At 38.7% G+C, this 26723-nt stretch overlaps 2 protein-coding genes and 2 long non-coding RNA genes across 8 annotated transcripts; all 4 read left to right on the top strand.

Annotated features, from left to right (window-relative positions):
- The first annotated feature begins 922 nt into the window (after positions 1-922).
- On the top strand, positions 923-11348 carry il15ra (interleukin 15 receptor subunit alpha). 2 transcript variants are annotated; one of them, XM_035528740.1, is made up of 7 exons: positions 923-1142; positions 6701-6898; positions 8712-8741; positions 9355-9477; positions 9597-9803; positions 10888-10978; positions 11072-11348. In XM_035528740.1, exons 1-7 carry the CDS (start codon positions 1073-1075, stop codon positions 11220-11222), a joined length of 870 nt encoding a protein of 289 aa, XP_035384633.1. In that variant the 5' UTR covers positions 923-1072; the 3' UTR covers positions 11223-11348. The 2 variants fall into 2 exon arrangements, with proteins under 2 accessions (XP_035384633.1, XP_026876495.2); XM_027020694.2 differs by lacking the exon at positions 8712-8741.
- A 571-nt stretch (positions 11349-11919) lies between these two features.
- On the top strand, positions 11920-13895 carry LOC113569155 (uncharacterized). Of its 3 annotated transcripts, none has more exons than XR_004776337.2 (3): positions 12088-12334; positions 12447-12724; positions 13345-13895. It is a non-coding gene; the product is annotated as an uncharacterized LOC113569155 (long non-coding RNA). The 3 variants fall into 3 exon arrangements; XR_014126077.1 differs by having other exon boundaries at positions 12116-12724; positions 13345-13461; positions 13583-13895; XR_014126076.1 differs by having other exon boundaries at positions 11920-12724.
- An 825-nt stretch (positions 13896-14720) lies between these two features.
- On the top strand, positions 14721-16493 carry LOC145659674 (uncharacterized). 2 transcript variants are annotated; one of them, XR_014125760.1, is made up of 3 exons: positions 14745-15322; positions 15943-16059; positions 16181-16493. It is a non-coding gene; the product is annotated as an uncharacterized LOC145659674 (long non-coding RNA). The 2 variants fall into 2 exon arrangements; XR_014125759.1 differs by having other exon boundaries at positions 14721-15322; positions 15943-16493.
- Positions 16494-17414: 921 nt separating this feature from the next.
- On the top strand, positions 17415-26472 carry LOC118241646 (bile acid-CoA:amino acid N-acyltransferase-like). The gene is made up of 8 exons (XM_081722483.1): positions 17415-17528; positions 19284-19431; positions 19695-19757; positions 19953-20055; positions 20997-21151; positions 24038-24118; positions 25900-26023; positions 26141-26472. The coding sequence occupies exons 4-8, from the start codon at positions 19998-20000 to the stop codon at positions 26260-26262; spliced, it is 540 nt and encodes a 179-aa protein (XP_081578609.1). The 5' UTR covers positions 17415-17528; positions 19284-19431; positions 19695-19757; positions 19953-19997; the 3' UTR covers positions 26263-26472.
- The last annotated feature ends 251 nt before the right edge of the window (positions 26473-26723 follow it).

The following is a 26723-nucleotide window of genomic DNA, read 5'->3' as shown; positions in this document are numbered from 1 at the left end:
ACGCTTCAGGTCGGCATATATATATATATATATATATATATATATATATATATACTCTATTATGGTGTAGTCCCAGGAAAATCCACGTTATGTTGCTCTCCTATCAGTTCATCAATTTCTTTGAAGACGTGTAAACGCAGATGCCCTTTCCTGTTCACCGATTATTGTTTTTCATGTTCTTATATGCATCCTCAAGGATGCGCCGTCTTCTAGCTACTTTTTAGGGTCACACACTGCTTGGAATTGATCACTTAGTTTAGCTAACCGAATGAACGCAGCATCTCAAAGCAAATCCCGCTCTCAAAAAAATCGCTTTGTCTATAAAAGCAAAGACGTCAAACGTCAAACTTGCATCAAAGATACAAAGAAACTAATTTTATTTTATATTCAAAGCCTCTCTTTCATGAAATTTTGACTTTTCGCCTTATTTACTTTTGTAAACTGAATTGTCAAATTTGAAATGGTGGTTTGAACATGAACATTTAAAGCTTTCATCTCTTGCGTTTTAGGTCGTTTAGGCGTTTTAGGTCGCAGACGTTGGCTCTCCCAGGCATATAATCAAACCGTCCACGAAGGCCCACACATAAAACCTGACTTTAATATCACCAGGAGCGAACAAATTACGAGATAATCACTGGAAAAGAAACTGGCATGAAACTGGGTTGGTTTACTGTGTCGTCTGAAGCCATGCCATTTTAGTTCTCTCGAGTTTATTTTGTCGCGTAGATAGGTAGCCTATTGAGACTTACTGTCTAACCAGTGCCTCGCAAAAACAATTCAGCATAAACAGGCCTACTAAAGCGCCTTATATGTATTATGCCATACATTACGAGTAGCCGTCTACAAAATACAAATACGTTCTGAATATACAGCGCCATCTGCTAGTAGAGGCGTTATTGTACGCCCTACAACTCAGATCCTGCAGATGTTTCTGTCTGAAATAGAAAGTGAAAGCTGTTTTTAAGTAGAAGGAACGTCGTCACAGATTTAGCATCAATGACAGTTTTGAGTATTTCCTAAAATATGTCTAAAACTCAATCGGGCTATTTTCTTCATTTCCGTTGCAGTGGATATGCGTCCAATAATTCTAACGTTATTTTTCATTACGACTGAATATTCGCTTATTATAAGAGGGAAATGCGGTAAGTTTCGAAACGATTTAACATTCTTCGTATGAGTACTTTAACCTACGTCGCCCCAAAATATGCTTAGAAACGAATAAATGTTAATGACTTGTTAGCCTTGGTAGGTGTTTTTGGTCACGAATACACCAGAATACGATAATAGTATTATATTAGCATGACTACCAAATGTCGTAAATGTAAATGTAACTGTAAAAGAAACCTTGTGATTTAACAAAAGTAATTAAAATAATTTACATAAAAAACTTCGGTGTAGTCATACTACGAAAGTGCTTTGTCTTACTTACAAAAGGGCTGTCATGTAGTTATATATTGTATCCTAACTAGTACAGTAGTTAGGTTAGAGTTCCAGATACCATTGCACTAGAATACTGTTATACAGGGATCACTGCTGATGCCTAAAAGTGCAAAACACATATAAGATCTATCTCAGACATTGCAATAACAAACTTACTAGACTTTCAGTTACTCAACATAGGTTCAGGATCAATCACTCAGCAAAGGTAGCGTGATTGAATGTATATCAGTCTCAAAAGCCAGCACATCTTCACACTTATGAACTGGAAGCATGAAAACAATGTATACAAACATTTAGGTTTATATGGTATGCATGTGAAGCTTGGGGTGCTTCATGAAAGTAATCTGCAAAGTTGAGTAGAATCCTGACATTTCTCAGGCTGTTGTTGCACTTAAAACTATCAAAACAAAATGTGTGCTAAGTGTTCTAACTGCAAACGTGCTAGAAGGTGGCTCTGATGCACCATTTCATTTGCACCGCAGCACTACCTCTGCTGATATCTCTGATATTATGGGATTGGGTGGATAAGATCATTTGTGATATCTTCACACCTTTAGAACCCCTTAAATCAGCAGTATAAGGGTGGCTATAGTCTATTTCTAATGTGACTTTCATTTCTACCATGTGTTAGCTTAGTGTTGAATAAATTGATGCATAGTAGCAAGATTAGGAAGCCAATACCAAAGGATATGTATGTCCAACCAAAATAATGTTTCCATAGAAAACTTTTCCATATAATGATACGTAATAACTAGTGAAACAAATTCACAGTTATTAACTCCAAACAGTTTTGGATTTCCCCGTCTGGTTTGGTAATGGGCCTACCAGTTTTCTTTAGGCTATTGTGTGAGGATGTGGTTAGGTCACATGGTTAGGGAGAGACCCTGATTTTTCAAAGGTAGCCCAGGTGACGTCACTTACCTGTGGTTTATGAAATGGTGAAAAAAAATCTGGACAAATTACCCAAGCTTGAGGTTTCAACATCAGAACTAACCACTAAACTTCAGAACCAACCTTCATGCCCTTTACATCGTGTAGGGGTAGCGTTTGTGTTATGAACAGGCTTATTTTTTAAGTTTCCCTAGAAAATGTTAGCTAATTAATACAGCATGATTGCAACAATTCATAACACTGGTACTGCTTTTCAAATTTGGTGTTTTCCTAGACTGTTTCTAAAGTTGCTAGTGCCAAATCTATCTTAACTGTGATCAAAAATATGATGGAATTATGTTCCATATAGCTTTCTTTAGATCTTTCTGTCATTTGAGATGTTGTTTTACTCTTTTTTTATGGGACACAGGCCTGTCTTCAGGTATCCCCATAAATGCACAATGGGGTTTATACAAAATGTCTTCACTTAGGTTTTGCAAGGCTTAGAGGTGCATTTTGAGTCATCATCCCGCTAAGATGCAGCATGAATCTTTGTCCACAAAGATCCAAATGAGAGGTTATAGCATGCCTCTGAAGAATGGAGTGATACCATATGTAATTGTTTCTGTACATGTACACCAAGTCCAGAGTAGGCAAAACACCCCCATATTTTAATATCACCACCATCATGCCTCACTGTTGCTTTGATACACTATGGTATCAGTCTCTGTTCTGTTGCTGACATAAATCACACTCTAGGATTCTTCAGTAAATAGGACCTTTTCCAGAAATCTACTATGAAAAGTATGTATGTCTCAGTACAAGGCAAGTGTTTGCTTTGTTTACCTTCCTGGGAAGTGGTTTAGAGATGGCTGTTTGTCCTCTGAGACCACTGCTACATAAGCATATTTTGACCATAGTTTTGCTGTATGGGGTCGCATGCTCTTAAATCAGCACGTTGTATATCTCTGCAGAAGTTGCTGTTCTGTCTCTCAGTGAACAAAGCTTTATGTATTGGTCTTCTGATAGTGAGATTATTTTGTACGCCTTGGTTTACTCGCCATTTTACCTTTTATCCTATCCATTATGGTCATTGCCTCTAGCTGATTGTACTTACTTTCATCTGCTCCTGTGCATTTATACCCCTCCATTCTCTCAATACTGTGAGGCATTTGTTTTGCCGTTCTGTCTATTTGAGTGTTGCTTTTGCCTGGTTGCTGTTTTGTGTTTTTTCCTTTGTAATCCCTATTTGTGTACACCCCCCCCCCCCCCCACACACACATACACAAATTATTAGATGGTGTGATATATATTTGAGTTCAGGATGAGTTTTCAATAGAAAAGCATCTATATACTGTGTGTTTTCTATAGATGACATAACAACCTGTTTACTTGATACTCTTTGCAGCTGCAGCTAATCTGAATTTGCAGGTTTTTATGAGGCCTACTGTGTCATGATTCTCCAAGATTAACAAAGAAAGAAGAGTTAGGTGACTTTAACGCTAATACAGTGGTAATGAAATGTACTATCAAAATTACTGATGTATTGTTAAAATAATTGTTGTTAACAATAATACTTTTTATAAAAAAGATTATTATTATTAGTTTGATATATATTGTTAATAGTTCCATATAATTTTGCTTGGTGACTGTACTTCCCTGTCAAGCATCCTATATTTGTGGGGGGTTTTTCAGGTGGGTTCCATTACTGCACGTTCAGTGCCATAATGAAATTGCCACTGTGCTGTTTTTCTGGCTTACGCTTAGCTTTTAAATGGCATGAGAAGGGTTAGTCTGACTGAATATTGTGGTGGCAATACCCGTCTAACCCATCCCCTGTTTGTAACTGTACCAGTCTGCACTGGAACAGTGCCTCTGCTAAGTCATGAAAATAGCAAACAACATTTCTTCCATGCCTGCATATGCCTGTGCCGGTTTTATACCTTATTTCTCTGCTGGAACTATGTCCACAAAAAAGAGCTCAGAATATATAATTAATTCATGCATGCGCTTCCTGAGAAATTCTCCCCAGAATTGCAAAGTGTAGATTATACAGTATATTATAATATTATATATTATAAATATGCTTCACTGTTGTTTTCTCTGGGGTTTTGTCACATTCATTCACAGTTCAATCATTCATTCACATTCACAGTGTTTGTCACATTCCCAGCACAGAGCACATGCCACATACATGTGTTCACAAATGGTTTCACAATTGCCTGAACATTTCCCTCCTATAGCCTTGCCATAAGATAGATAACTGTGATACCTTAAGCAGATATGTGTATTTAACGTGTAATTATTAACCACACTCACCATAATCCTGGCATGTAAATCTATCATACCCACAACTTTGGCCACGTTGTCTTATTCTGGTACACAGTTAACTCTATTTAACTCTATTTATTTTTATAACTATTTTGTATAGAGTATGACCCATCCCTTTTCTATAGCTTAAAGCTTTTTCTAATAGCACTAGAAACCATTGTTTCTAAGTTATTTAATCAGGTTAATACAGTCATGAAAGAAGAAAAAACTAATTAGTAATCCAATAAGATGATAAGTGTTTAAATATTTATCAGTTGGTCTTTTCTTGGCAAGGTAGCAGAATAAATGTCAGCAGTAAGACTAGTGAAAGTGTTGCTGTGTGTATTTGTGCAGCAAAGTGCAAGTTTCCTAATGTAATTTTTAATTAGCATTGGCAATGAGTGAGAAAATTGAAGATATGAATGGAGCAAAGGGGAAATAAACAAGAACAGCACTGTTGCATTTGTAAAAATAATATCACTGTGAAGATTAAAATTCAACCATTTGATTTTGCCTTGTCGTAACTTTTTGTGCTACTGGATTTGGTTCACTGAGGCTAAATATCAGAAAGTGAGTAGTAAATGTAGCTTGGTAATAATGCAATAAAGAAGCTTTGTGTTTCAGCCTTTAGGCTGCATTGGTCTTGCTAATCTTTTTAGCACTGCAACAAAGACTTTGGAATGACAATAAGAATGAACAAAATGTAAAATATTTTCCATTTGGTATGCTAGTCAATGTTTCCTGCTGGTTCTGGGTTATCTTTTGGTACACTTACAAACTGGGGCTTTAAATTGCACTCTGCATGTAGCAACGTTCTACAGGTATAGGCAGGGATATGTGCACCCAATCCTAAGTGAATATATTCCACAACACATTTTTCAAGTCATGTTGTAAGCAGCTGATTACAGACTAATTCTGTTGGTTACCATACAGAGTTGAAAACAGACAACTGGAGCATTGTGTTTCTGATAATCTGAACACATTTAATAAAAGTGTGCTTTATTATGCAAAAAGAGAATGTTCTCTTTATTTGTATTTTAATAAAGAATACACAGCAAAGCAGACAAACAGCTTCTAAAGTTAACTATTATGAGCTATCTTAATCAACAAATATTTATCTTTCAACATTTTGATCATGAATATACAGGTTAGTGTCCATGGTTCACTCAGGTAAAATCTGTTTGGAGATGTTAAAGCCAGAAATGATTAATGAATTTATGTCATGCTGAAAGTTGTCATTGCATTGTCATTATGTCATTGCTTTGCTTGGCTAGTTTATGTATAAAATTTGATGTGTTTGACCCTCATGCTAAAAGAGTGAAACCAGCAACACTTGATGATGACTAGAAAATTCTCCACTTTATTTTAACCAAACTAGTGTTTTATCCAGCTTTATTAACCAACTTCATTTTTATCCAGCATGTTTAAAAATAAAGTGTTGAATTTTCCAGGCATCGAGTTTTGCTGGTTACGCTCTTTAATACACCTTATTAGAAAAACTAACTATATGCAGTGCCTTTTCTCTTATTAATAAGATGTCTCTCCCCAAAGGCCCTTTGAGTCATTTTTTCATTGCAGGTGTAAATTATTTTTAGGATATCATCAGATTTATTAGCAAAATGTATTAAATGATGACCACCTAGGAAATGTAGGAGCGTGGCCCACAAATGAAACCTGCAGCAAAAGAAACAACCCCAAACTAATGGGATAATATATAAAACTCCTAAATTAACCATGTATTTCAATATCAACTGTTATTATTGACAATCGTTTGGTAAGCTGTAGTCCCTGTTCATAAAGCATGCTTATACTTTTTGTTTATTTGTTTTCCTGTTACATCAGAACTAGCGTGGATGTACTTTTGCAACTTTTCTTGCTTATTTCATCATACGGTCCTATTCATTATGGTGACATTATTTTTAGATTGTGTATACATAATCTTAATTTTAAGGGTGTCCCAGATGTTTCATAGCCACAAAATGGCTTAATCTGGTCCTGTATATTTGTATTTATTATTTTGCCTGTGTGGGTGTGCTCTGTGTATTTTAGTGCATGAAGTGCTGTGCTTCTTTTCTTTCAGAAACATGCAACGCTCCAGTTCAGGTGGCCAACACGGAGCCTGTAGGCAATTCCTCTTATACCTTACAGTCCACATTCCGTATGATGTGTATAAAGGACTATGTCCGGAAGGCTGGGACATCCAACCTCTTCAGATGCACAACTGACGAACACACGAAAAACTGTTCGTGGAAAAATTATCCAGCTTTAGAGTGTATACGTAAGTTATCCATTAGTTATTTTTCATAAGCTTAGGTGAGGAATGTTTCAATTTTTTCAGTTTTTTTTTCCCAGAACTTTCCTACCATGGTCCATTACCTTGTTTTTTTTTTTTGTTTTTTTCACAGCAATGCTAAACACATGGTTCTGATGGATCAAAGAGATGACTATTTTTCAGCATTTGTTTTACACATACACATAGTCAAATTGTTATAGTTTTTGTCTCGTTTGCATATTTTAGTCTTGCTTACATATGCAGTTTCTTTGATTTAGAGTCTTAAAGGCATTGTTTAGCAAAAAAAGGAAGAGAGAAGTTTACAGGCATGTCCACTTCAAATGTAATTGATCAGCTAAGACATATTTGGTGATCAACGTTTCCTTTATTTCCTTTATTAGTTTTGCACCACAACAATTTATATGAGGCTAATTAAAGTAGCAAGTACTGCAATACACCCAAACCTTTGTTGATGTGATTTAATATGCAATATGAATGATGTATAAAAACCTTACTTTAAAGCTACCGACTGTAAGATTATAGGGGTCGTCCTCTTGAGCAACTCAAATTTAATTCTCCCATCACGCATCATTCCACACAAGTTGATAAAAGGTGGTGATGATTGATTCATTTCACATTATCCAGTAAGTGTGACGCTAAGAACATTCATTAATTTAGATATACAGTCAAGAGGCTTTCTGTACAGCCTACATGCAGTAGTTATGCAGTTAGAATATCATAATTGTTCCTAAACTGCTGAGTTTTATTTATTTATTTATTTAAAAACAATTTTAAATAAATGTAAAAACAGGAAGGAGTTTAGAAATCTCACGCGTGACTAAATAATTAAGAACATATATACATATACAAAAGAACATGCATGTCAACACTTGTGGAAGTACTGGCCTGCTTATTGCTGAAGGTTGTTTTATCTGAAATGGCTAAAACAAATGTAACTAATTTGCTGTACCCTAGTGCACTTTAATATAGTATAGAATTAGTTCAAATTTAAGAATTTATTGTAACTTTAATCCACCATGTGAGGCTTGTTTTCACTTTTCTGAAAATATGAAAATATCGTTCGTGCGGCCATGATGGGATATAAGACATAAAATGGGATATAAAATGGGATATAAGCATAAAATGGGATATAAGCATGGGATATAAGCATAAAATGATAATTCATACTAAAGCCTATAAATTCCCTCAAAAGTCTAGACCATAGCTATTGAATGAATGAATGAAGTTGCTTATATAGTGCCTTTCTTAGAAACCGAGGATGCTTTACAATCAACACATAACTTGTTAGCTGACACAGTAGGAATGGAGTGGAAAAATGTAATGGAAGAGAAAGCAGAAAAGAACTCCAGGATGTGGTGGAGGAGCGGAATTCTTCCACCAAGTCCATTAATTCTGTATAAACGGATACCTCAAAGAACTTTTTATACGTCAGCTATTACCTCGTTATGGTACATTTCACTGGCATTGATCTTAAAAATTACACAGTGATGAATTTAACCAGCTAACGTTTGACCCCATCCTGGTAAATGCCACTTTTTCAGCATGTTTAAGAAATGGGATCAAAATAAGCGTGCTGCGTTTGCAACGCCTGATCCCTCCGGGGACCAGCTAGATAGGCTGGATCAATTGTGTTGTTTCTTACAGCTGCCAGTCTTGTGGTTATACTAGTTTAATACGTCTTGCAGCTCATCCATCATTGCCAGCCATAAATAAAGTTAAACACAGCCTATCTTTCCCTTCTGTTATGTCTCTTTGCCATTCAGTATGGTGTTCATGCTTACTTATATAAACCTTGCAGCTCATCCAACAAAGCGAGAAGAATTCACAGGTAAGCATTTTACAAATCTAGTTCTTTTTATCTTAAGGAGTGTGCACATATATTTCAGACCCACAGACAAGTATGCTCTTCCTTTAAGCCTGTAAACTGTCTAATCCCCTTCGTCTTTGGATATATGCATTTGTCTGGAAACTATGGTGCCCCTTAGAAGAGAAATCTGTACTTCCACTTGTCCTTCTACAGGATAGTCTCTCTCTCTCTCTCTCTCTCTCTCTCTCTCTCTCTCTCTCTCTCTCTCTCTCTCTCTCACTCTCCCTGTGCCTATAGGCTACCTGTTTCTTCTTACAGTAGTGATATGTTCATTTTGTAGGCTTTGATGTTTGTCACATGTAACAAGGACATGTAGAATCAAAATCAGAAATGAATTTGATACTGGCAGGAGATTTGCAAACAGTGTCATGACTAATAATATACAGAATATAGCCTACCCTCTACTTAGAGCAGGAAAAAATGAACAAGAAAGTAGTCAAAGGGATCGAAAGAACTGGAGAACTACAGACTGGTCTGGAACATCGTCTTGGTGAACATGGACCATTGCTTCAAAAATATGCTTGAGAATAAGATACAAAATGTTAAATACAAAATGTTAAATATTACTTTACAGTTACACACACACCACCCCACACATCTGCCCCACCTCTCACTGCTTCCTCGTCCACACCAAGAGTGAAGATGTTTCACATGGCCACGGAAACAAGAACCAGAAAGAGCACTTCAATGACATCTGGTACAGATTACTTAATAACCTATTTGGGTGTGTACATGCACGCTTTGTGTTGTATGTGTATCTCAGTTGGGCCAGCGGTGACGTTGCCTGTGTGACACACTCCTTTCAACCTATGACAGGGCAAATTGGCTTTACAACACATACAGTTGCCACAGCAACAGGGACCCCCCTTTACTCCACTGTGAGGACCATAGCTGAGAAGGAGGAGACTATGACCACAGCCAATTGGACTGTACTTTCATCATCCAGTACCTTGACTGGCAGGAAATACCTGACCACAGAGTCCTCTGAGTCCAAGCACAAGCACATCAGTTCCACCACAGCAGGTGAAACAAGCCCTTCTGTCCTTCTGACATTCTGCCTGAACTACCTATATGAAAACTAATAATGACATATCTCTTTATTCATTTTAAACTAAACCAATCCACCAATCAATGAGACCTGCAGAAAATTCACCTCAACTTATTATTTTTACTATCATAAGAAATGTGGGTGTTGTTATGATCAGTCCCTCCCAGCTTCCATGTTCCATGTTTTCCCTGTCTTGTGTTTTCTAGTTCCGTTCCATAGTTTTGTTTTCTCCGACCCTCGTTTGATTTTCAACACCTGTCCCTTGTTTAGTTCATGCATTTAAACCCTGTCTTGGTCCTTTTTAAAAAAAAAATAAAACAAATTTTTTTAATTTTTAAACATTTTTTGCTGTTCATTGAATGTGTTTGATGGTTGTGTATGGTTCTCATGGTCATGTTTCTTTGTACTCTGTACAAAGTACTGTACTCTGTACTCTTGTTATCTTAGCCTCCATGTTTCCTTGTCTGTCATAGCTTGCTTATCCTGTGTGCTTGTGTGTGTTTAGTTCTTCTCGCTGTTTGTGTTTAGTTACTCGAATATCCTAGCCCTTGTCTCGTTCTGGGTTCTGTTCACATGTTAACGTTAAACTATGGTACTTCAGATTCAGCCATTTAAAATGGAAGAACTGCCAGCTGTTAATTGATCCATTAACCATTCTCTGCGCTGGATTGAATATCCCTGTATCGATAAATTTGCTTTCAGGTATTTGCAGTAATGTATTTATGTGAGTTCTGGATGCACTGTATTGCACAAAATTAAACTGACCAACACACCAATACTTTACTGTTACATGTTACAAATAAATCTGTCACTTTCACTGTCAGTTACACACTCACATGTGGCTTAATGTCAGTTTCTCTTCCTCAGTCTCTCTCTCTCTCTAAGGAAATGGTGAGATTGCATCTCGCAATACAGACTTCTTGTATGCAGTTATAGTGCATGCTCCTCTTATGACATCTAATCCTACCATATGCTCATATTTTGGTTTCTGTTTCATGCTCAGTCTCTTTCTCTCTCTATTTCTGTCTAACAGCTTACTTATGTATCTCATTCATTAAGATTTAGGCACAAGTGGAATTGCTGCAGGGCTAGTCTTAGTCCTTATCGCTGGCTTAGCAGCAACAGTCATGCTTCTTCTTTGGTGCCGAGGGTAAGCATTTGAACTCATATGCAATGTGAAAAATATGAGATGTGTTGCTAATGTTACTTAAGTAATTCTTCTCTCTGTTTCTCTCATGTAAAGGCGACAAAGGGCTTCCACTCAACAAATAGAGATGACACCCCAGAGCCTTGAGTCAGGTTACTCACTGTTAGTCCCACCCAGTGGTACCAACAGGTGCCTTCTAGATTCAAGCCAAGAAAAGCCTGCCTGCTCAGACACCATGTGTACATAAGCATCAAAGGAAAACTGCCCAGAATATAAACTCACTCGCCTGTCAAGCATGCATAGTGCCTTTACATTATGTATTGATTGTATGCTTGTTTTGATATTTGAGTACAACAATAAATGTACAACTGTATTGCCTTCATGTAATGTTTTACTTGACATCAAATACATTTCTGACACGAATCCGAGTTTCATTGGACTCATAAAATATTAAGAGCAAGTCTTTAAAAAAGCCTGTAAATGATATGTGGAAAGATGAAAGGAAATTAACAAACAAAAAGAAGTAGCTCATGATGTATCTCTTTACTGATAACCTTTAACAGCAGCAGCAGGAAGAGATGTGAAGTCTACAGAAGCGTCTGTGTCAAGAGTGCTTCAACTTTGGCAGGACAGGAGCATATTGCTGAAGCAAGAGTGTCAGTTTTCATGGCCAATAGTGAAATTCTCTTCACTGGCCCAAGTCCACAACTAAGTTCCAAGCTCACTGAGCATGTATTTCAGTAACTAAAAAGCTGATAGTGATGCTGAAGACAAAAATTCCCATGCAGGAACTGAAATGTCAGCATTACCAGCCTGGCTATGCATTATGGGAAATAACCAGCCCTAGGGCTTTGAGTAGATTCATCTCTTTGAGCTCAAAGCATGGGCCACCCAGATATGAAATGACTATGGCTTGGTGACAAGCAGTCTGTACTTCTTTGGAACTAATATTAACATCACCTACATTTTACCCCTCCACATGAAAAATAGTGTAAATGTGGGTATGGGGATATTTGTATTGGTGCAATGTATGTTTGTGTGCAATGTCAAAAGTGTGATTGTTGGAGTCCAGAGACAACCCTTTACATTTGGGCTGACGGTTTTACCTGAAACTCTGATTTAACGATATGCTCAAGCTTGTATATAGCTTCAGCTCCATTTCATTTTGTAATACAAGATGTGCTTACAAGGAATCCTAGCCACTTCTCAGCTCTGCTATCTGACCTTTTAACTGGACTTGTGTAACGGCCCGAGTGCCGCAGAGCGAGGAGTAGGACTCACAGGCTCTCTTGACAGACAAGACAGACATTTATTATACACAAACAAAGGCCTAACATATCGGCAACCACAGAAAACCAGGTAGGTGAACACGGACATGAACATGAACTGAGAGACCTCTCTTGTTGGCAGCTCCTAGCCCACCTTGTGTTGGGTGGGCACCTGGCTTTGTCACGTTATGTCATGTGTGTAGGTGCACGGCAGCCTGGGTTTCGCTGTCCTGGTGATGGACATGTCGGGAGCCGTGCCCCTTGGAAGTATAGAAAGCCAAAGTGGTCAAAATTTTCCATACACAGTTTGTGTTGCACATTACTGAGTGCCAGTGTCTGTAACGTATATTAATAAATGTTTGTCTCCATCGAGGGAGTCTATACATTTTGCTCCTTGCCCAGTGCCACTCGGGCTGTTACAACTTGGCCCTACATACAAACCTTTCTCCAATGTCCTTCCCCAAAGTCCTTTCTTACAAAGGTATGTATGCTTAACATTTGCACAAAAATAATGTAATAATTATTAAATAATATTGAAAATAATATCAAACATTTTACCCAATTTTTAGACCACTGGTATTTTGGATAACAAACAAAGTGGTAAATCTTTGCAATGTAGATACTGTGAACCCTGGTTCCTCTAACAAACAGACTATAAAGACATCTGTGTGGGTACATTTGTGACATTCGGTAGTCTGACTGAAAGACGTGGTCAAAGTCCCACCTCTCCTGTTGCAAGCACAGGGTCTTGTGAATAGGATGCATCTTAGACTCTTGGGGGAGCCCTGTTAAGTAACTGAGATACATGTCTGATCATGGCTTGTACAGCATGTTCAGCCTGTAGCTCTGGAGTGTATCCAGCATGTACCCAATGCCTGCTTGCCTAGAGCTTGACTAGTTTGGCATGCAACATAGTAGCAGAGGAGAGTAGCAGCTGAAATCTGTTGCTTTATCTCAGTCACTGCAGCCACAGTCTTAGATTATTTTCAATATCCAATATTCTTTTCAATATTCAACAGTCTTTTAAATATTACCATGTGGATAATCCAGTCTATAGGCTCTGTGACATCTCGTTCATGTCTGTCAAATGATCCTTAACAGCAATCTTCAAGGTTATTGGGATGTTCTGTGGTACATGTTGCACAGATGGAATTGAGCTGCTGCTCTGTCAGGCACCCAGGTTTTGCAATATCAACCTTATGAAGTTCAGCAGGAATGGTAAAGTTTATCTGTCTAAGGCACTCACATGTGAAACCTGACAATAGCTGGCTTTGATCTGCATTAACAATCTCAAAGTCCAGGCAATCATTCATCTTTAATTTTTCTCTCTCACTGAAAGGTGACAAGTGGCTCCAGTCAAACAGTAGAGATGACACCCCAGAGCCCTGAGTCAGGTTACCCACTGTTAGTCCCACCCAGTAGTAAACAACAGCTGCACTCCAGATTCAAGCCAAGAAAAGTCTATCCATTCAGACCATGCCATGTGTACATAAGCAACAAAGGAAAACTGCCCAGAATACAAACTCACTCATCTGTCCTGCATGCATGTGTATTGTTTTTTTATTTGTTTATTTTGTCATTTGAGTACAACATTAAAAATGTTGAGATAAAATCACAATGTTTGGAATAAATGTACATTTATCTTGTCTTCATGTAAATGTCTTACTGAACATCAAATACATTTCTCAAATGAATCTGATTTTCATTGGGTTTGAAATTAAACATTAAGAGCAAGAAAGGCCTGATATGAAAATGTATTGTGGAAAGATGAAAGGAGATCAACTAGTACCAGGGTAATGGAAAGAGATAATTAACAAAGACAGAAAAGTAGCGTATGTCTACTGTTACTAATGTGTACATATGATGTATCTCTTTACTGATAACCTTTAACAGCAGCAGCAGGAATAGATGTGAAGTCTACAGAAGCATCTGTGTCAAGAGTGCTTCAACTTTGGCAGAACAGGAGCATATTGCTGAAGCAAGAGTGTCAGTTTTCATGGCCAATAGTGAAATTCTCTTCACTGGCCCAAGTCCACAACTAAGTTCCAAGCTCACTGAGCATGTATTTCAGTAACTAAAAAGCTGATAGTGATGCTGAAGACAAAGATTCCCATGCAGGAACTGAAATGTCAGCATTACCAGCCTGGCTATGCATTATGGGAAATAACCAGCCCTAGGGCTTTGAGTAGATTCATCTCTTTGAGCTCAAAGCAGGGGCCACCCAGATATGAAATGACTATGGCTTGGTGACAAGCAGTCTGTACTTCTTTGGAACTAATATTAACATCACCTACATTTTACCCCTCCACATGAAAAATAGTGTAAATGTGGGTATGGGGATATTTGTATTGGTGCAATGTATGTTTGTGTGCAATGTCAAAAGTGTGATTGTTGGAGTCCAGAGACAACCCTTTACATTTGGGCTGACGGTTTTACCTGAAACTCTGATTTAACGATATGCTCAAGCTTGTATATAGCTTCAGCTCCATTTCATTTTGTAATACAAGATGTGCTTACAAGGAATCCTAGCCACTTCTCAGCTCTGCTATCTGACCTTTTAACTGGACTTGTGTAACGGCCCGAGTGCCGCAGAGCGAGGAGTAGGACTCACAGGCTCTCTTGACAGACAAGACAGACATTTATTATACACAAACAAAGGCCTAACATATCGGCAACCACAGAAAACCAGGTAGGTGAACACGGACATGAACATGAACTGAGAGACCTCTCTTGTTGGCAGCTCCTAGCCCACCTTGTGTTGGGTGGGCACCTGGCTTTGTCACGTTATGTCATGTGTGTAGGTGCACGGCAGCCTGGGTTTCGCTGTCCTGGTGATGGACATGTCGGGAGCCGTGCCCCTTGGAAGTATAGAAAGCCAAAGTGGTCAAAATTTTCCATACACAGTTTGTGTTGCACATTACTGAGTGCCAGTGTCTGTAACGTATATTAATAAATGTTTGTCTCCATCGAGGGAGTCTATACATTTTGCTCCTTGCCCAGTGCCACTCGGGCTGTTACAACTTGGCCCTACATACAAACCTTTCTCCAATGTCCTTCCCCAAAGTCCTTTCTTACAAAGGTATGTATGCTTAACATTTGCACAAAAATAATGTAATAATTATTAAATAATATTGAAAATAATATCAAACATTTTACCCAATTTTTAGACCACTGGTATTTTGGATAACAAACAAAGTGGTAAATCTTTGCAATGTAGATACTGTGAACCCTGGTTCCTCTAACAAACAGACTATAAAGACATCTGTGTGGGTACATTTGTGACATTCGGTAGTCTGACTGAAAGACGTGGTCAAAGTCCCACCTCTCCTGTTGCAAGCACAGGGTCTTGTGAATAGGATGCATCTTAGACTCTTGGGGGAGCCCTGTTAAGTAACTGAGATACATGTCTGATCATGGCTTGTACAGCATGTTCAGCCTGTAGCTCTGGAGTGTATCCAGCATGTACCCAATGCCTGCTTGCCTAGAGCTTGACTAGTTTGGCATGCAACATAGTAGCAGAGGAGAGTAGCAGCTGAAATCTGTTGCTTTATCTCAGTCACTGCAGCCACAGTCTTAGATTATTTTCAATATCCAATATTCTTTTCAATATTCAACAGTCTTTTAAATATTACCATGTGGATAATCCAGTCTATAGGCTCTGTGACATCTCGTTCATGTCTGTCAAATGATCCTTAACAGCAATCTTCAAGGTTATTGGGATGTTCTGTGGTACATGTTGCACAGATGGAATTGAGCTGCTGCTCTGTCAGGCACCCAGGTTTTGCAATATCAACCTTATGAAGTTCAGCAGGAATGGTAAAGTTTATCTGTCTAAGGCACTCACATGTGAAACCTGACAATAGCTGGCTTTGATCTGCATTAACAATCTCAAAGTCCAGGCAATCATTCATCTTTAATTTTTCTCTCTCACTGAAAGGTGACAAGTGGCTCCAGTCAAACAGTAGAGATGACACCCCAGAGCCCTGAGTCAGGTTACCCACTGTTAGTCCCACCCAGTAGTAAACAACAGCTGCACTCCAGATTCAAGCCAAGAAAAGTCTATCCATTCAGACCATGCCATGTGTACATAAGCAACAAAGGAAAACTGCCCAGAATACAAACTCACTCATCTGTCCTGCATGCATGTGTATTGTTTTTTTATTTGTTTATTTTGTCATTTGAGTACAACATTAAAAATGTTGAGATAAAATCACAATGTTTGGAATAAATGTACATTTATCTTGTCTTCATGTAAATGTCTTACTGAACATCAAATACATTTCTCAAATGAATCTGATTTTCATTGGGTTTGAAATTAAACATTAAGAGCAAGAAAGGCCTGATATGAAAATGTATTGTGGAAAGATGAAAGGAGATCAACTAGTACCAGGGTAATGGAAAGAGATAATTAACAAAGACAGAAAAGTAGCGTATGTCTACTGTTACTAATGTGTACATATGATGTATCTCTTTACTGATAACCTTTAACAGCAGCAGCAGGAATAGATGTGAAGTCTACAGAAGCATCTGTGTCAAGAGTGCTTCAACTTTGGCAGAACAGGAGCATATTTCTGAAGCAAGAGTGTCAGTTTTCATGGCCAATAGTGAAATTCTCTTCACTGGCCCAAGTCCACAACTAAGTTCCAAGCTCACTGAGCATGTATTTCAGTAACTAAAAAGCTGATAGTGATGCTGAAGACAAAGATTCCCATGCAGGAACTGAAATGTCAGCATTACCAGCCTGGCTATGCATTATGGGAAATAACCAGCCCTAGGGCTTTGAGTAGATTCATCTCTTTGAGCTCAAAGCAGGGGCCACCCAGATATGAAATGACTATGGCTTGGTGACAAGCAGTCTGTACTTCTTTGGAACTAATATTAACATCACCTACATTTTACCCCTCCACATGAAAAATAGTGTAAATGTGGGTATGGGGATATTTGTATTGGTGCAATGTATGTTTGTGTGCAATGTCAAAAGTGTGATTGTTGGAGTCCAGAGACAACCCTTTACATTTGGGCTGACGGTTTTACCTGAAACTGATTTAACGATATGCTCAAGCTTGTATATAGCTTCAGCTCCATTTCATTTTGTAATACAAGATGTGCTTACAAGGAATCCTAGCCACTTCTCAGCTCTGCTATCTGACCTTTTAACTGGACTTGTGTAACGGCCCGAGTGCCGCAGAGCGAGGAGTAGGACTCACAGGCTCTCTTGACAGACAAGACAGACATTTATTATACACAAACAAAGGCCTAACATATCGGCAACCACAGAAAACCAGGTAGGTGAACACGGACATGAACATGAACTGAGAGACCTCTCTTGTTGGCAGCTCCTAGCCCACCTTGTGTTGGGTGGGCACCTGGCTTTGTCACGTTATGTCATGTGTGTAAAGACATCTGTGTGGGTACATTTGTGACATTCGGTAGTCTGACTGAAAGACGTGGTCAAAGTCCCACCTCTCCTGTTGCAAGCACAGGGTCTTGTGAATAGGATGCATCTTAGACTCTTGGGGAAGCCCTGTTAAGTAACTGAGATACATGTCTGATCATGGCTTGTACAGCATGTTCAGCCTGTAGCTCTGGAGTGTATGCAGCATGTACCCAATGCCTGCTTGCCTAGAGCTTGACTAGTTTGGCATGCAACATAGTAGCAGAGGAGAGTGGCAGCTGAAATCTGTTGCTTTATCTCAGTCACTGCAGCCACAGTCTTAGATTATTTTCAATATTCAATATTCTTTTCAATATTCAACAGTCTTTTAAATATTACCATGTGGATAATCCAGTCCATAGGCTCTGTGACATCTCGTTCATGTCTGTCAATTGAGCCTTAACAGCAATTTTCAAGTTCATCTACATCTCACCTACAGGACTTCACAAACTCAGCTAAGTATCTTCTCATATTATCTCAATCCTTTATCTCATACATCCACAAATCAAGCATCTGAAATGTGCTTCACAATTCCTGTCCACATATCCCACAGATCTCCTCGACACAATCATAGACGTCGCAGTCTCAGCAACCTCACTGACTCACAACGCTTCACACCATCACATATTGTGGTGGCAGGAGGGCTCTGGAATTGAAAGCTGACTTCATCTCAGCATTAGCATCCCTCCACTTCCTACACTTCCTGGCACTGACAGAAACATGGATCACCCCTGAGAACTCGGCGACTCCGGCTGCCCTCTCCTCTGCCTTTTCATTCACGCATTCTCTGAGGCGTCTCAGTAGCGGTGGTGGCACAGGTTTACTAATGTCTCGAGAGTGGCATTTCACTCCACTTTCCTTCTCCACAGTTTCCATCTCCTCTTTTAAATTTCATGCCATTACAATGTCTTTCCCCACCAAACTTCTTATCATTGTCATCTACCGCCCTCCAGGTTCCCTAGATCACTTCGCTGATGAGTTCGACATCCTTCTGAGTCATTTCCCCATTGAAGGAAATCCACTCATTCTCCTTGGTGACTTCAATCTTCCATCAGACAAGCTGCATTCCTCCTGCATCCTTCCGCTGTTGACAGCATTTGACCTCACCCTCAACCACTCTCCTCCGACTCACAAAGCGGGCAATGTTTTGGACCTGATTTTCACCTGTACCACCACAACGTCGGACATCGCAGTCACCCCCCTCCACCTCTTGGACCATCACTTTCTATTCTTCTCTCTCTCCATTCCTTCTCTCCAACATGTTCCTCCTTCCTCCGTCGCAATCTGCACTCCATAACTCCCTCTTCCCTTACTTCTACTATTTTGTCCACCCTTCCTCACCCTGACTCTCTATCCTCTCTCTCTTTGGATACAGTTACAAATACTTTCATTTCCCCCTCATCTCTTACTCACCTTTGAGGAGAAGGTTGCAGCAATCCACCAGTCCTTTTCCTCTGTTCCCACTCCTCCAACTAATGTGCATTCCCCAACATCCAACTCTCTGACTTCTTTTTCTCCTCTTTCCACAGATGAAATTCTTCAACTCCTGACTTCCAGCAATCCAACTAAATGTCTGCTGGATACAATTCCTTCTGCTCTGTTCCAGACAATCGGAAGAGATCTGCTTCCTTCCTGTCATCATCAACAACTTCTTATCTTCTGGATACGTGCCTACTGCATTCAAAACCACCAGGGTGGTAACAATCCTCAAGAAGGCCGCACTTGATAGCGCCAGCATTACCAACTACAGCCCGGTATCACTTCTCTCTTTCCTCTCAAAAGCCCGTGAACAAGCAGTTTATAATCAATTGTCTCTGTTTCTCACCCAGAGCCAGCTGCATGATCCCAATCAGTCTGGCTACAAACTGGCACATTCTACAGAAATGGCCCTCATAGCGGTCACTGAGAAACTTCATGCTGCTAAAGCTGCCAAACAGTCATCTGTTTTGATTTTCTAGACCTTTCAGCAGTCTTTGACACAGTGAACCACAACATTCTTCTCTCTGTTCTTTCCAAGCTTGGTGTGACTGGCTCTGCTTGGAGATGGTTTCAGTCCTATCTGGATGGACGGTCCTATCAGGTGACATGGAGAGGATCCATATCCAAATCGTGTAGATTCTCCACTGGTGTTCCACAAGGCTCAGTATTGGTCCCCCTTCTCTTCTCTTTGTATACTCGTTCTCTTGGTGATGTAATATCTTCTCATGGTTTCTCCTACCACTGCTATGCCGATGACACTCAATTATTTCTTTCTTTTCCACCCTCTGACACACAGGTCTCCAGATGTATCTCGGCATGCTTGACTGACATCGCGTCATGGATGACAGCCCACCAATTGAAGCTCAACCTCAATAAAACTGAGCTTTTGTTCATCCCAGGTACTCCCAACCCTTACCACGACCTTACTGTTTCCTTTGAGAACTCCCTGGTATCACCATCCGAAGCTGCCCGCAGCCTGGGCGTAACTTTGGACAACCAGTTGTCGTTCTCAACTCGTGTTTCTAATCTAACCCGGTCCTGCAGATTCCTCCTTTTAATATATGAAGGATTCGACCCTTTCTTTCGCAACTCGCAACTCGCTACTTGTCTTCCGCTAAGAGCCATCAAACCTCTACAACTTCTCCAGAATGCAGCAGCACGACTGGTCTTCAATCTTCCGAAGTTCACACGTTACTCCACTGCTGCGCTCCCTTCATTGGCTCCCTGTAGCTGAACGCATCAGATTTAAAACCTTGATGCTTGCCTACAAATCCAAAAATGGACCAGCCCCTTCATACATGAGGTCAATGGTCAAATCTGTACTTCGAGTACTTCGAACTTCAAGTATGGCTCGGCTTGAAATACCTTGCTTCAGGTCTCATGGATGACAAGCATCGAGACTGTTTTCTGTCCTGGCTCCAAGATGATGGAATAAACTCCCGCTTGCTGTCCGGACAGCAGAGTCCCTTGCAGTCTTCAAACGCAGACTGAAGACCCATCTATTTGCAGAATATTTAAAGGACAACTGACACTGCTCCCTTATTGACTGACTAATTTAGTACTTATTGTAGGGCACTACTTATTGTTTATAGCAATTATCATTGTTTAAGATAGACCTTATGTATTTTGCACTTCAAGGTATCAGCATTCATCCCTGTATTCTACAGTATTCTAGTTCATTGGTATGTCTAATTCTAACCTACTATACTGTACTTGGATATATTCTATGAGTAAATGACAAAACGCTTATGTAAGTCGCTCTGGATTAGAGCGTCTGCTATATGCCGTAAATGTAAATGTAAATGTAAATGTAAATGTTTGTGTGTGTGTGTGTCTCCAGGCCCTGGCCAATTCCCTGGTGTGCTGGATAGGTGGGGAGTGAGTAGTGGGCTGGTGGAGTATCGCCCCCCTGGCATCACACATCTTTGCTTTTTGCTGGACTATCTGTCTCCAAGCGATTTAACAAAAAAAAATGTTAATGTCAATTACTTTGAGGTAATTCCTTTTATTCTCTTTCCTTGACACACACCCATGCCTCCACTGCAGGCCAAAATGTATAGAAGCAAGATGTGATTCTTTGGACTGATAACAATTGGTCTTACTTGCACATTCATATAGGATAATTCTGCCAATCTGCAATTCTGCAAATGTGTTAGGAACATAGAGCTAACGACTAATTCAACATACCTGTGTTGAGTGTTCGTTGTTCATATTGGGTGCTGCAGTACTCTGTTTTGGTCTATTTGTGTAGATTTGTATACTCGTCACATGATCTGCAATCTGTTTAATATGAATGAGTTTGAAAGGACTGTAGGAAACCCCTAGCAGACAGAGTCCAACCACCAGCACCTCAATGTAAAGAGTGATGTCCATGTGTACACGTGTGTGTGTGTGTGCATGAGAGCACAAAGAGATGTTTACCGCTGAAGGGTAGCAAATGAACAAACATTTATTTACATTTCAATATCTGGATAACATGCATTCCACTTGAACTGATCAGTGTGTTCATGTATTTGGTCTTGTTTTATTGTTTGTTGTCTTCTTTACAACAAACAGTAAAACAAGACCAAACACATGAATATATAGAGATATAAAAAGATTGGTACTGTTGGCCGAACATTTGTTATTTGAGGTTAATTTTAACTTTGGCTCTGTGTGTGTGTGTGTGTCTGTGTGTGTGTGTGTGTGTGTGTGTGTGTGTGTGTGTGTGTGTGTGTGTGTGTGTGTGTGTGTGTGTGTGTGTGTGTGTGTCTGTGTGTTGTAGACAGCATATTGGCAGTTCCTTCCACCAAAAAGTAGTTCCACAACAAACAACTGGTTGCTATGCAGCATTAACAAATGCCTGATGGTCTTCTTTGCCTAATTACTTTACCTTTGAAAAGGAATTTACATTCATTACAGCTAACAGGAAAAAGACCAGGAGGGAAAAAATAAAAACACCCCTAAAAGAAACATTCCAACACCTACTTCAGCTCAAGATCGGGTAGTTGATTAGATGGATCAGGTGTATTATATAGCTGGAAAACTACAAGACGCAAAAACTAGCTTATACCTGTATGCAAAAAGCAAATAAACGTTGTATTTAATTATTAATGACTAAAAACAAGGATTAAGCAAAAAATGAAAGATGGTGATTCATCTTTTCTTCCATAAATAAAGCCATTAAGGCCATGACCTCATCTGTAAATAAACTGATCTAATTGTATGCCATTTCCCTCCCTGTAGCCAGTTGTAATAGTTTCTTGAAACAGGGCATAAAGGAAAAATAAGCCATTTTTCAAGTGAATATTTTTCACATTTTGAAACCTGGACACCACCTCCATGTAGGGTAGCCACACTATGGAGTATAAACTGGTATATGCGGTGACTACAAAGCAATGTGATTTTTCATTTCATGTAAGCTGTACTTTATAGAAAAGTAAATTAAAAAATAATGAATAATAATTTTCTTAAATATTATTTGGTGGTACAAATCGTACAAATCAGGGTCAGAGCTGGAAATTATAAACAGTTGGATCTTAGCCCACACCTGTGAGGCTAAAGTTCTTTTTTTACCTGACATAGTCTAAGTTAGCTTAATTTAATATCAGGACAGTAACTTTGATAACTTAAAATAAGGAAAATGTATTGTTATATCATGTAGTGATTTTAACACTTTAATAAAGTGACAATCACAGTTGATAAGGTTAATTGGGGTTAATTAATCCCAATAAGGTTAATTAACCCTGATTGAAAAGGAAAATATATTACTTTTAAGTTGATTTATTAATGACTAAGAATTCAGTCTCAAGTAATGAAACTTACAAGTTTGATATTTGATTAGTATCTCATCTACCAAACATTAGAACATTACCACTCTTGACTCACAGTTGTAACAACTAAGGTATGTTTATTGAATAAGCAGAGATAGAAAAAAACATTGCATAACAATTATTGACTAAGATTCTATTAATGACCAGAGGTATTGAGTTCACTAGAATCACTACAGTATACAAACATAATGTAACAAAGCCAAAATTATCATAAATGATTTGTGGTGGACAAAGGTAGCTAACTAGGCTAATAAAAAAAAAAGAGATTTAAAAAGAAAACAGTTTCAAGCAACTTGTAGGAATGACCAACTGGGCAATTTACTTATCAACTGAACAAAGACCAACTTAGGAAACTTATTATCAAACAAAACTCATGAAGAAAGAGCATAACTAAAAGTATAACTGTCAAGAATGCTAGGACACAGGTAGGTTTGGCTCCAAATGCAAAAGGCTTTCATAGGTTCACAATACAGATAGGCATGCGGCAAACACCATATACTGGGGTACCGTCGTACTCAATCGGCTGAGGTGGGGTGTCTCCAGGGAAAACCTCATCCAGGAGACAGGATTCTTATTATACTAAGACATATTTTAATTACAACAGATTGCACTCTGCTGTCTGTGGGCAACAATAGACCATTTATATTAAAGCTTTTAGATACTCATCAATTCTTATTTGTGGTGTACAATTGTGTTGTAGAAGTAGAAGTCCTAAATACATGATTTATGCATGCATTTGTAATTAAATTTTTTAAATGTTACTTTTTAGATATAGAAGTAAAATTCAGATAGAAAACAATCAGATCATCTGGAGAGGCGTTATCCTGCCCATTCCAACAGATCCCACCTTGAAAGTGGATGTAAGCTGCATAATAATTATACTGCATTTTTATATATCCTTTAAAAAATTTTTTACAATCATCTCATTAATCTGTGCTTCAGCGTAATTTGTTTTATTGTAGAATATTGTCAAATACATCTAGGGGTGTATGATATTTTGTGTGTTTGTTTATAGGTTTGAATGTATGTGTATGTGTTTGCCTATAATGAGGTATTGTATAACACGCAGGTTGATCAGATAACATGTCCAGCACTGTTAATGGTTGGTGATGATGACCAGAGCTGTCCCATTCTGGAGACTACTGAAGATGTAAGATCACACCTGTCTAAATCATTTATAGTTCTATAACACACATACATAACCTATAGGGCAACACAACATATTCTTTTACTTGTTAATTCAATATTGAGATATTTTAAGTTACAAAGAAACCATTGTCCCTTAAACCATTGTCCCTTGTCGCATGTTCCTTAAAATACACAATCACCCCATTTTGAACCAAAAAAATGTGGGTCCCCTTTGGAATCAGAAAGGAATGGTTTTGTCCAGTGTTTTCATACAGGGACATAACTAAAAATATTCATGCTCTAAAAATGTGATCTAGATTCATTTTCATACCAGAGTAGCCTATTACCCAGAATAACAGACATACGTATGTTATTGTATGTTAACCCATTTACTAATAGACTTGCATTAAGAATCAACAAAGTGATAAATCAAACTGGGATTTTCTCAGTGTCATGTAAATTAGGTGTCTTTTTTAACCTTCCTAGCTAGCTATCTACCACACAGATACACTGAGAACCCTCACAAAGACACATTACAATAACGGGAATCAATCCTTGTGTCAGTCGTTGCATCAAAATGCTTCACTAGATGGGTTGGCAATAACAGCAGCTTAGTATACGTGCACCAATCACTTTATTAGAAACACTTTGTAAGTGTACCATTAAAGTCTAAAGCCCTTTGGCGGTATTTCAGAAGTTCTGCCTTTCTCTAGCCCATTCTTGTCAGTTTTTGACCAAACTTGAACAGCGTTGAAGGTAGCTGGAAAAATGTGCATGATAAGATGGGCCATGTGTATCTTTAAAACTTAAAATGCAACTATAAAATAAAGTGGTGAGAATGGCTGTAGATTTAAATATTGCAATTTAAATATTGGCAAAGTTTTGCAAAAATGAAATCCACATTTCAAAGTTCATGTGCAAAATTGCAATGCAAAACTGTTCTGAAGGCAGCTTGAGCAAATCTAATTGGTTCAGACTGTAACAAATGTGATTCAAAATAAGCTGTAAGCAGAGCTTATCTTTAGAAAACTATGTACTTTCTCAGATTATTTTATGTGCACTACATAAAATGTACACTATTTTAATTGTAGTTTTGCCTTTTGTTTTAATTGTTCTTTTTTATATGCTTTTAGTGTCTCTCAAAACTACCTGGCAGGCTATCTAGCCCCCCAAAACTGTCTTCTTTACTTGCTTGTTTGTTGTAAGTAAGCCAGGTGTTGTGCAGGCAGATACAGATGCAGTATGTCGTAATGACTTTGTAATAGTTTGGTTTTGTTGTACATGAATGTTATGTTTAGACTTCAAATACAAGCATGGCTGCTTCTCTTCTGCTGACTGCTGTAGTATGTTCTTACACACTTATGCTTAAAGTAATTTCTGGCAGACACTGCAAAGGTACTATGTGAGGTGAACATGCAGTCTTTGAAAATTTCCATCGATTGATTGCTTACCAATCTTGTTAATCTCCACCCGTTGACTGTTAACCAGTTACATTTGTTCTGCCTCCAATGCACAGCTGCCATCAGAATAGTTTTGATTTGTAACTTAACATATGAGCTGTTTAAAATCTAGAAACTGTAGATTGTTTAAATACAAAGGTGAAACCTAATTTCTTTCTGGTGTTAATGAGTATGAGGTAGATGTATAGTATGAGGTGATATGAAATGGCTTGTAGATGAGTACTGATTGATTAACCAGACAACATAATCTCTTAAGAAACAGACCCTGACAAAACCCATACATATAGTTAGGGTTAGGTTAGGCATCATTTCATAATTGTAACTCATGGTCCATTTCCCTTAGATACAACAGATAATGGAAAAGGCAGGAAATCATCACCTGCTCCAAGTCTTCATCTACCCTGGTGCAGGGCACCTAATTGAGCCGCCATACTCACCACATCACTGGGCTGCCAACTTCAAACAAGGCAAAAATAAAGTTATTCCTCCTTTAATAAAATGCAAATCCTTTAATATTGCACTTGTACTCTGATATTGTGTGCTCGTGTGTGTGTGTGTGGGTGTGTGCATGTGTGTGATCATAGTGGTCATGCTCATGGGTGGACAGGCCAAACCACATGCAGATGCCCAAGAGGACTCATGGGAAAAACATCTGGCCTTTCTACAGCAACACCTGTATCATGCAACTCCACAGGCAAAACTGTAGTGGTGCAATATTTGTATAGAAGAGTATGTGAATAGAGAAAACTTCTCAAATCATTTTAGAAGGAGGTATTGTAGTATGATATCTGTGATTTTTCAGTAATACTATTTTTGAAATACTTAAGTAAGGTCTTCTTCTTACTTTGGTAAAGCCCTAATTAAAAACTGTTGAAAAATGGTTTATTCACTATAAAAAAAGCTTTATACACCTTGACCTGTATCAGTACTTGAATGAAGCTATGTTTTATGAAAATCACTAATAACCAGCAGACACACCGCAGTCCAGCTACGTCCAACTATGGCCCACTCATAAACCCAAAGTCCTGCACGGTGCTTCATTAACGTTGACTTCCTGGCGCTGATATTTGCCACCAGCTCTGCAGATGGTTATCGGTGATTAGTGCACAGATCATTCAGCTGGAACGGAAAATATGGAAAGAATTGGGTGGATGCCTACAGCCAAAG

Source organism: Electrophorus electricus, chromosome 11 (assembly GCF_041902795.1).
Source record: "Electrophorus electricus isolate QZ-2024a chromosome 11, ASM4190279v1, whole genome shotgun sequence".
NCBI classification, from domain to species: Eukaryota; Metazoa; Chordata; class Actinopteri; order Gymnotiformes; family Gymnotidae; genus Electrophorus; species Electrophorus electricus.
Note: the sequence above shows the minus strand (reverse complement) of the source record. Positions and strands in the feature narration are given on the sequence as shown.

Excerpts from the sequence above, each read along its gene's own strand:
- il15ra (XM_035528740.1), top strand. The coding sequence starts at position 1,073 with ATGCGTCCAATAATTCTAACGTTATTTTTCATTACGACTGAATATTCG. Across the intron at positions 1,143-6,700 it reads TATTATAAGAGGGAAATGCG|AAACATGCAACGCTCCAGTT; the intron begins GTAAGTTTCGAA and ends CTTTTCTTTCAG. Across the intron at positions 8,742-9,354 it reads AAAGCGAGAAGAATTCACAG|TTACACACACACCACCCCAC; the intron begins GTAAGCATTTTA and ends ATTACTTTACAG.
- LOC118241646 (XM_081722483.1), top strand. The coding sequence starts at position 19,998 with ATGACAGCCCACCAATTGAAGCTCAACCTCAATAAAACTGAGCTTTTG. Across the intron at positions 21,152-24,037 it reads TTAATGTCAATTACTTTGAG|GTTGATCAGATAACATGTCC; the intron begins GTAATTCCTTTT and ends TATAACACGCAG. Across the intron at positions 24,119-25,899 it reads TTCTGGAGACTACTGAAGAT|ATACAACAGATAATGGAAAA; the intron begins GTAAGATCACAC and ends CATTTCCCTTAG.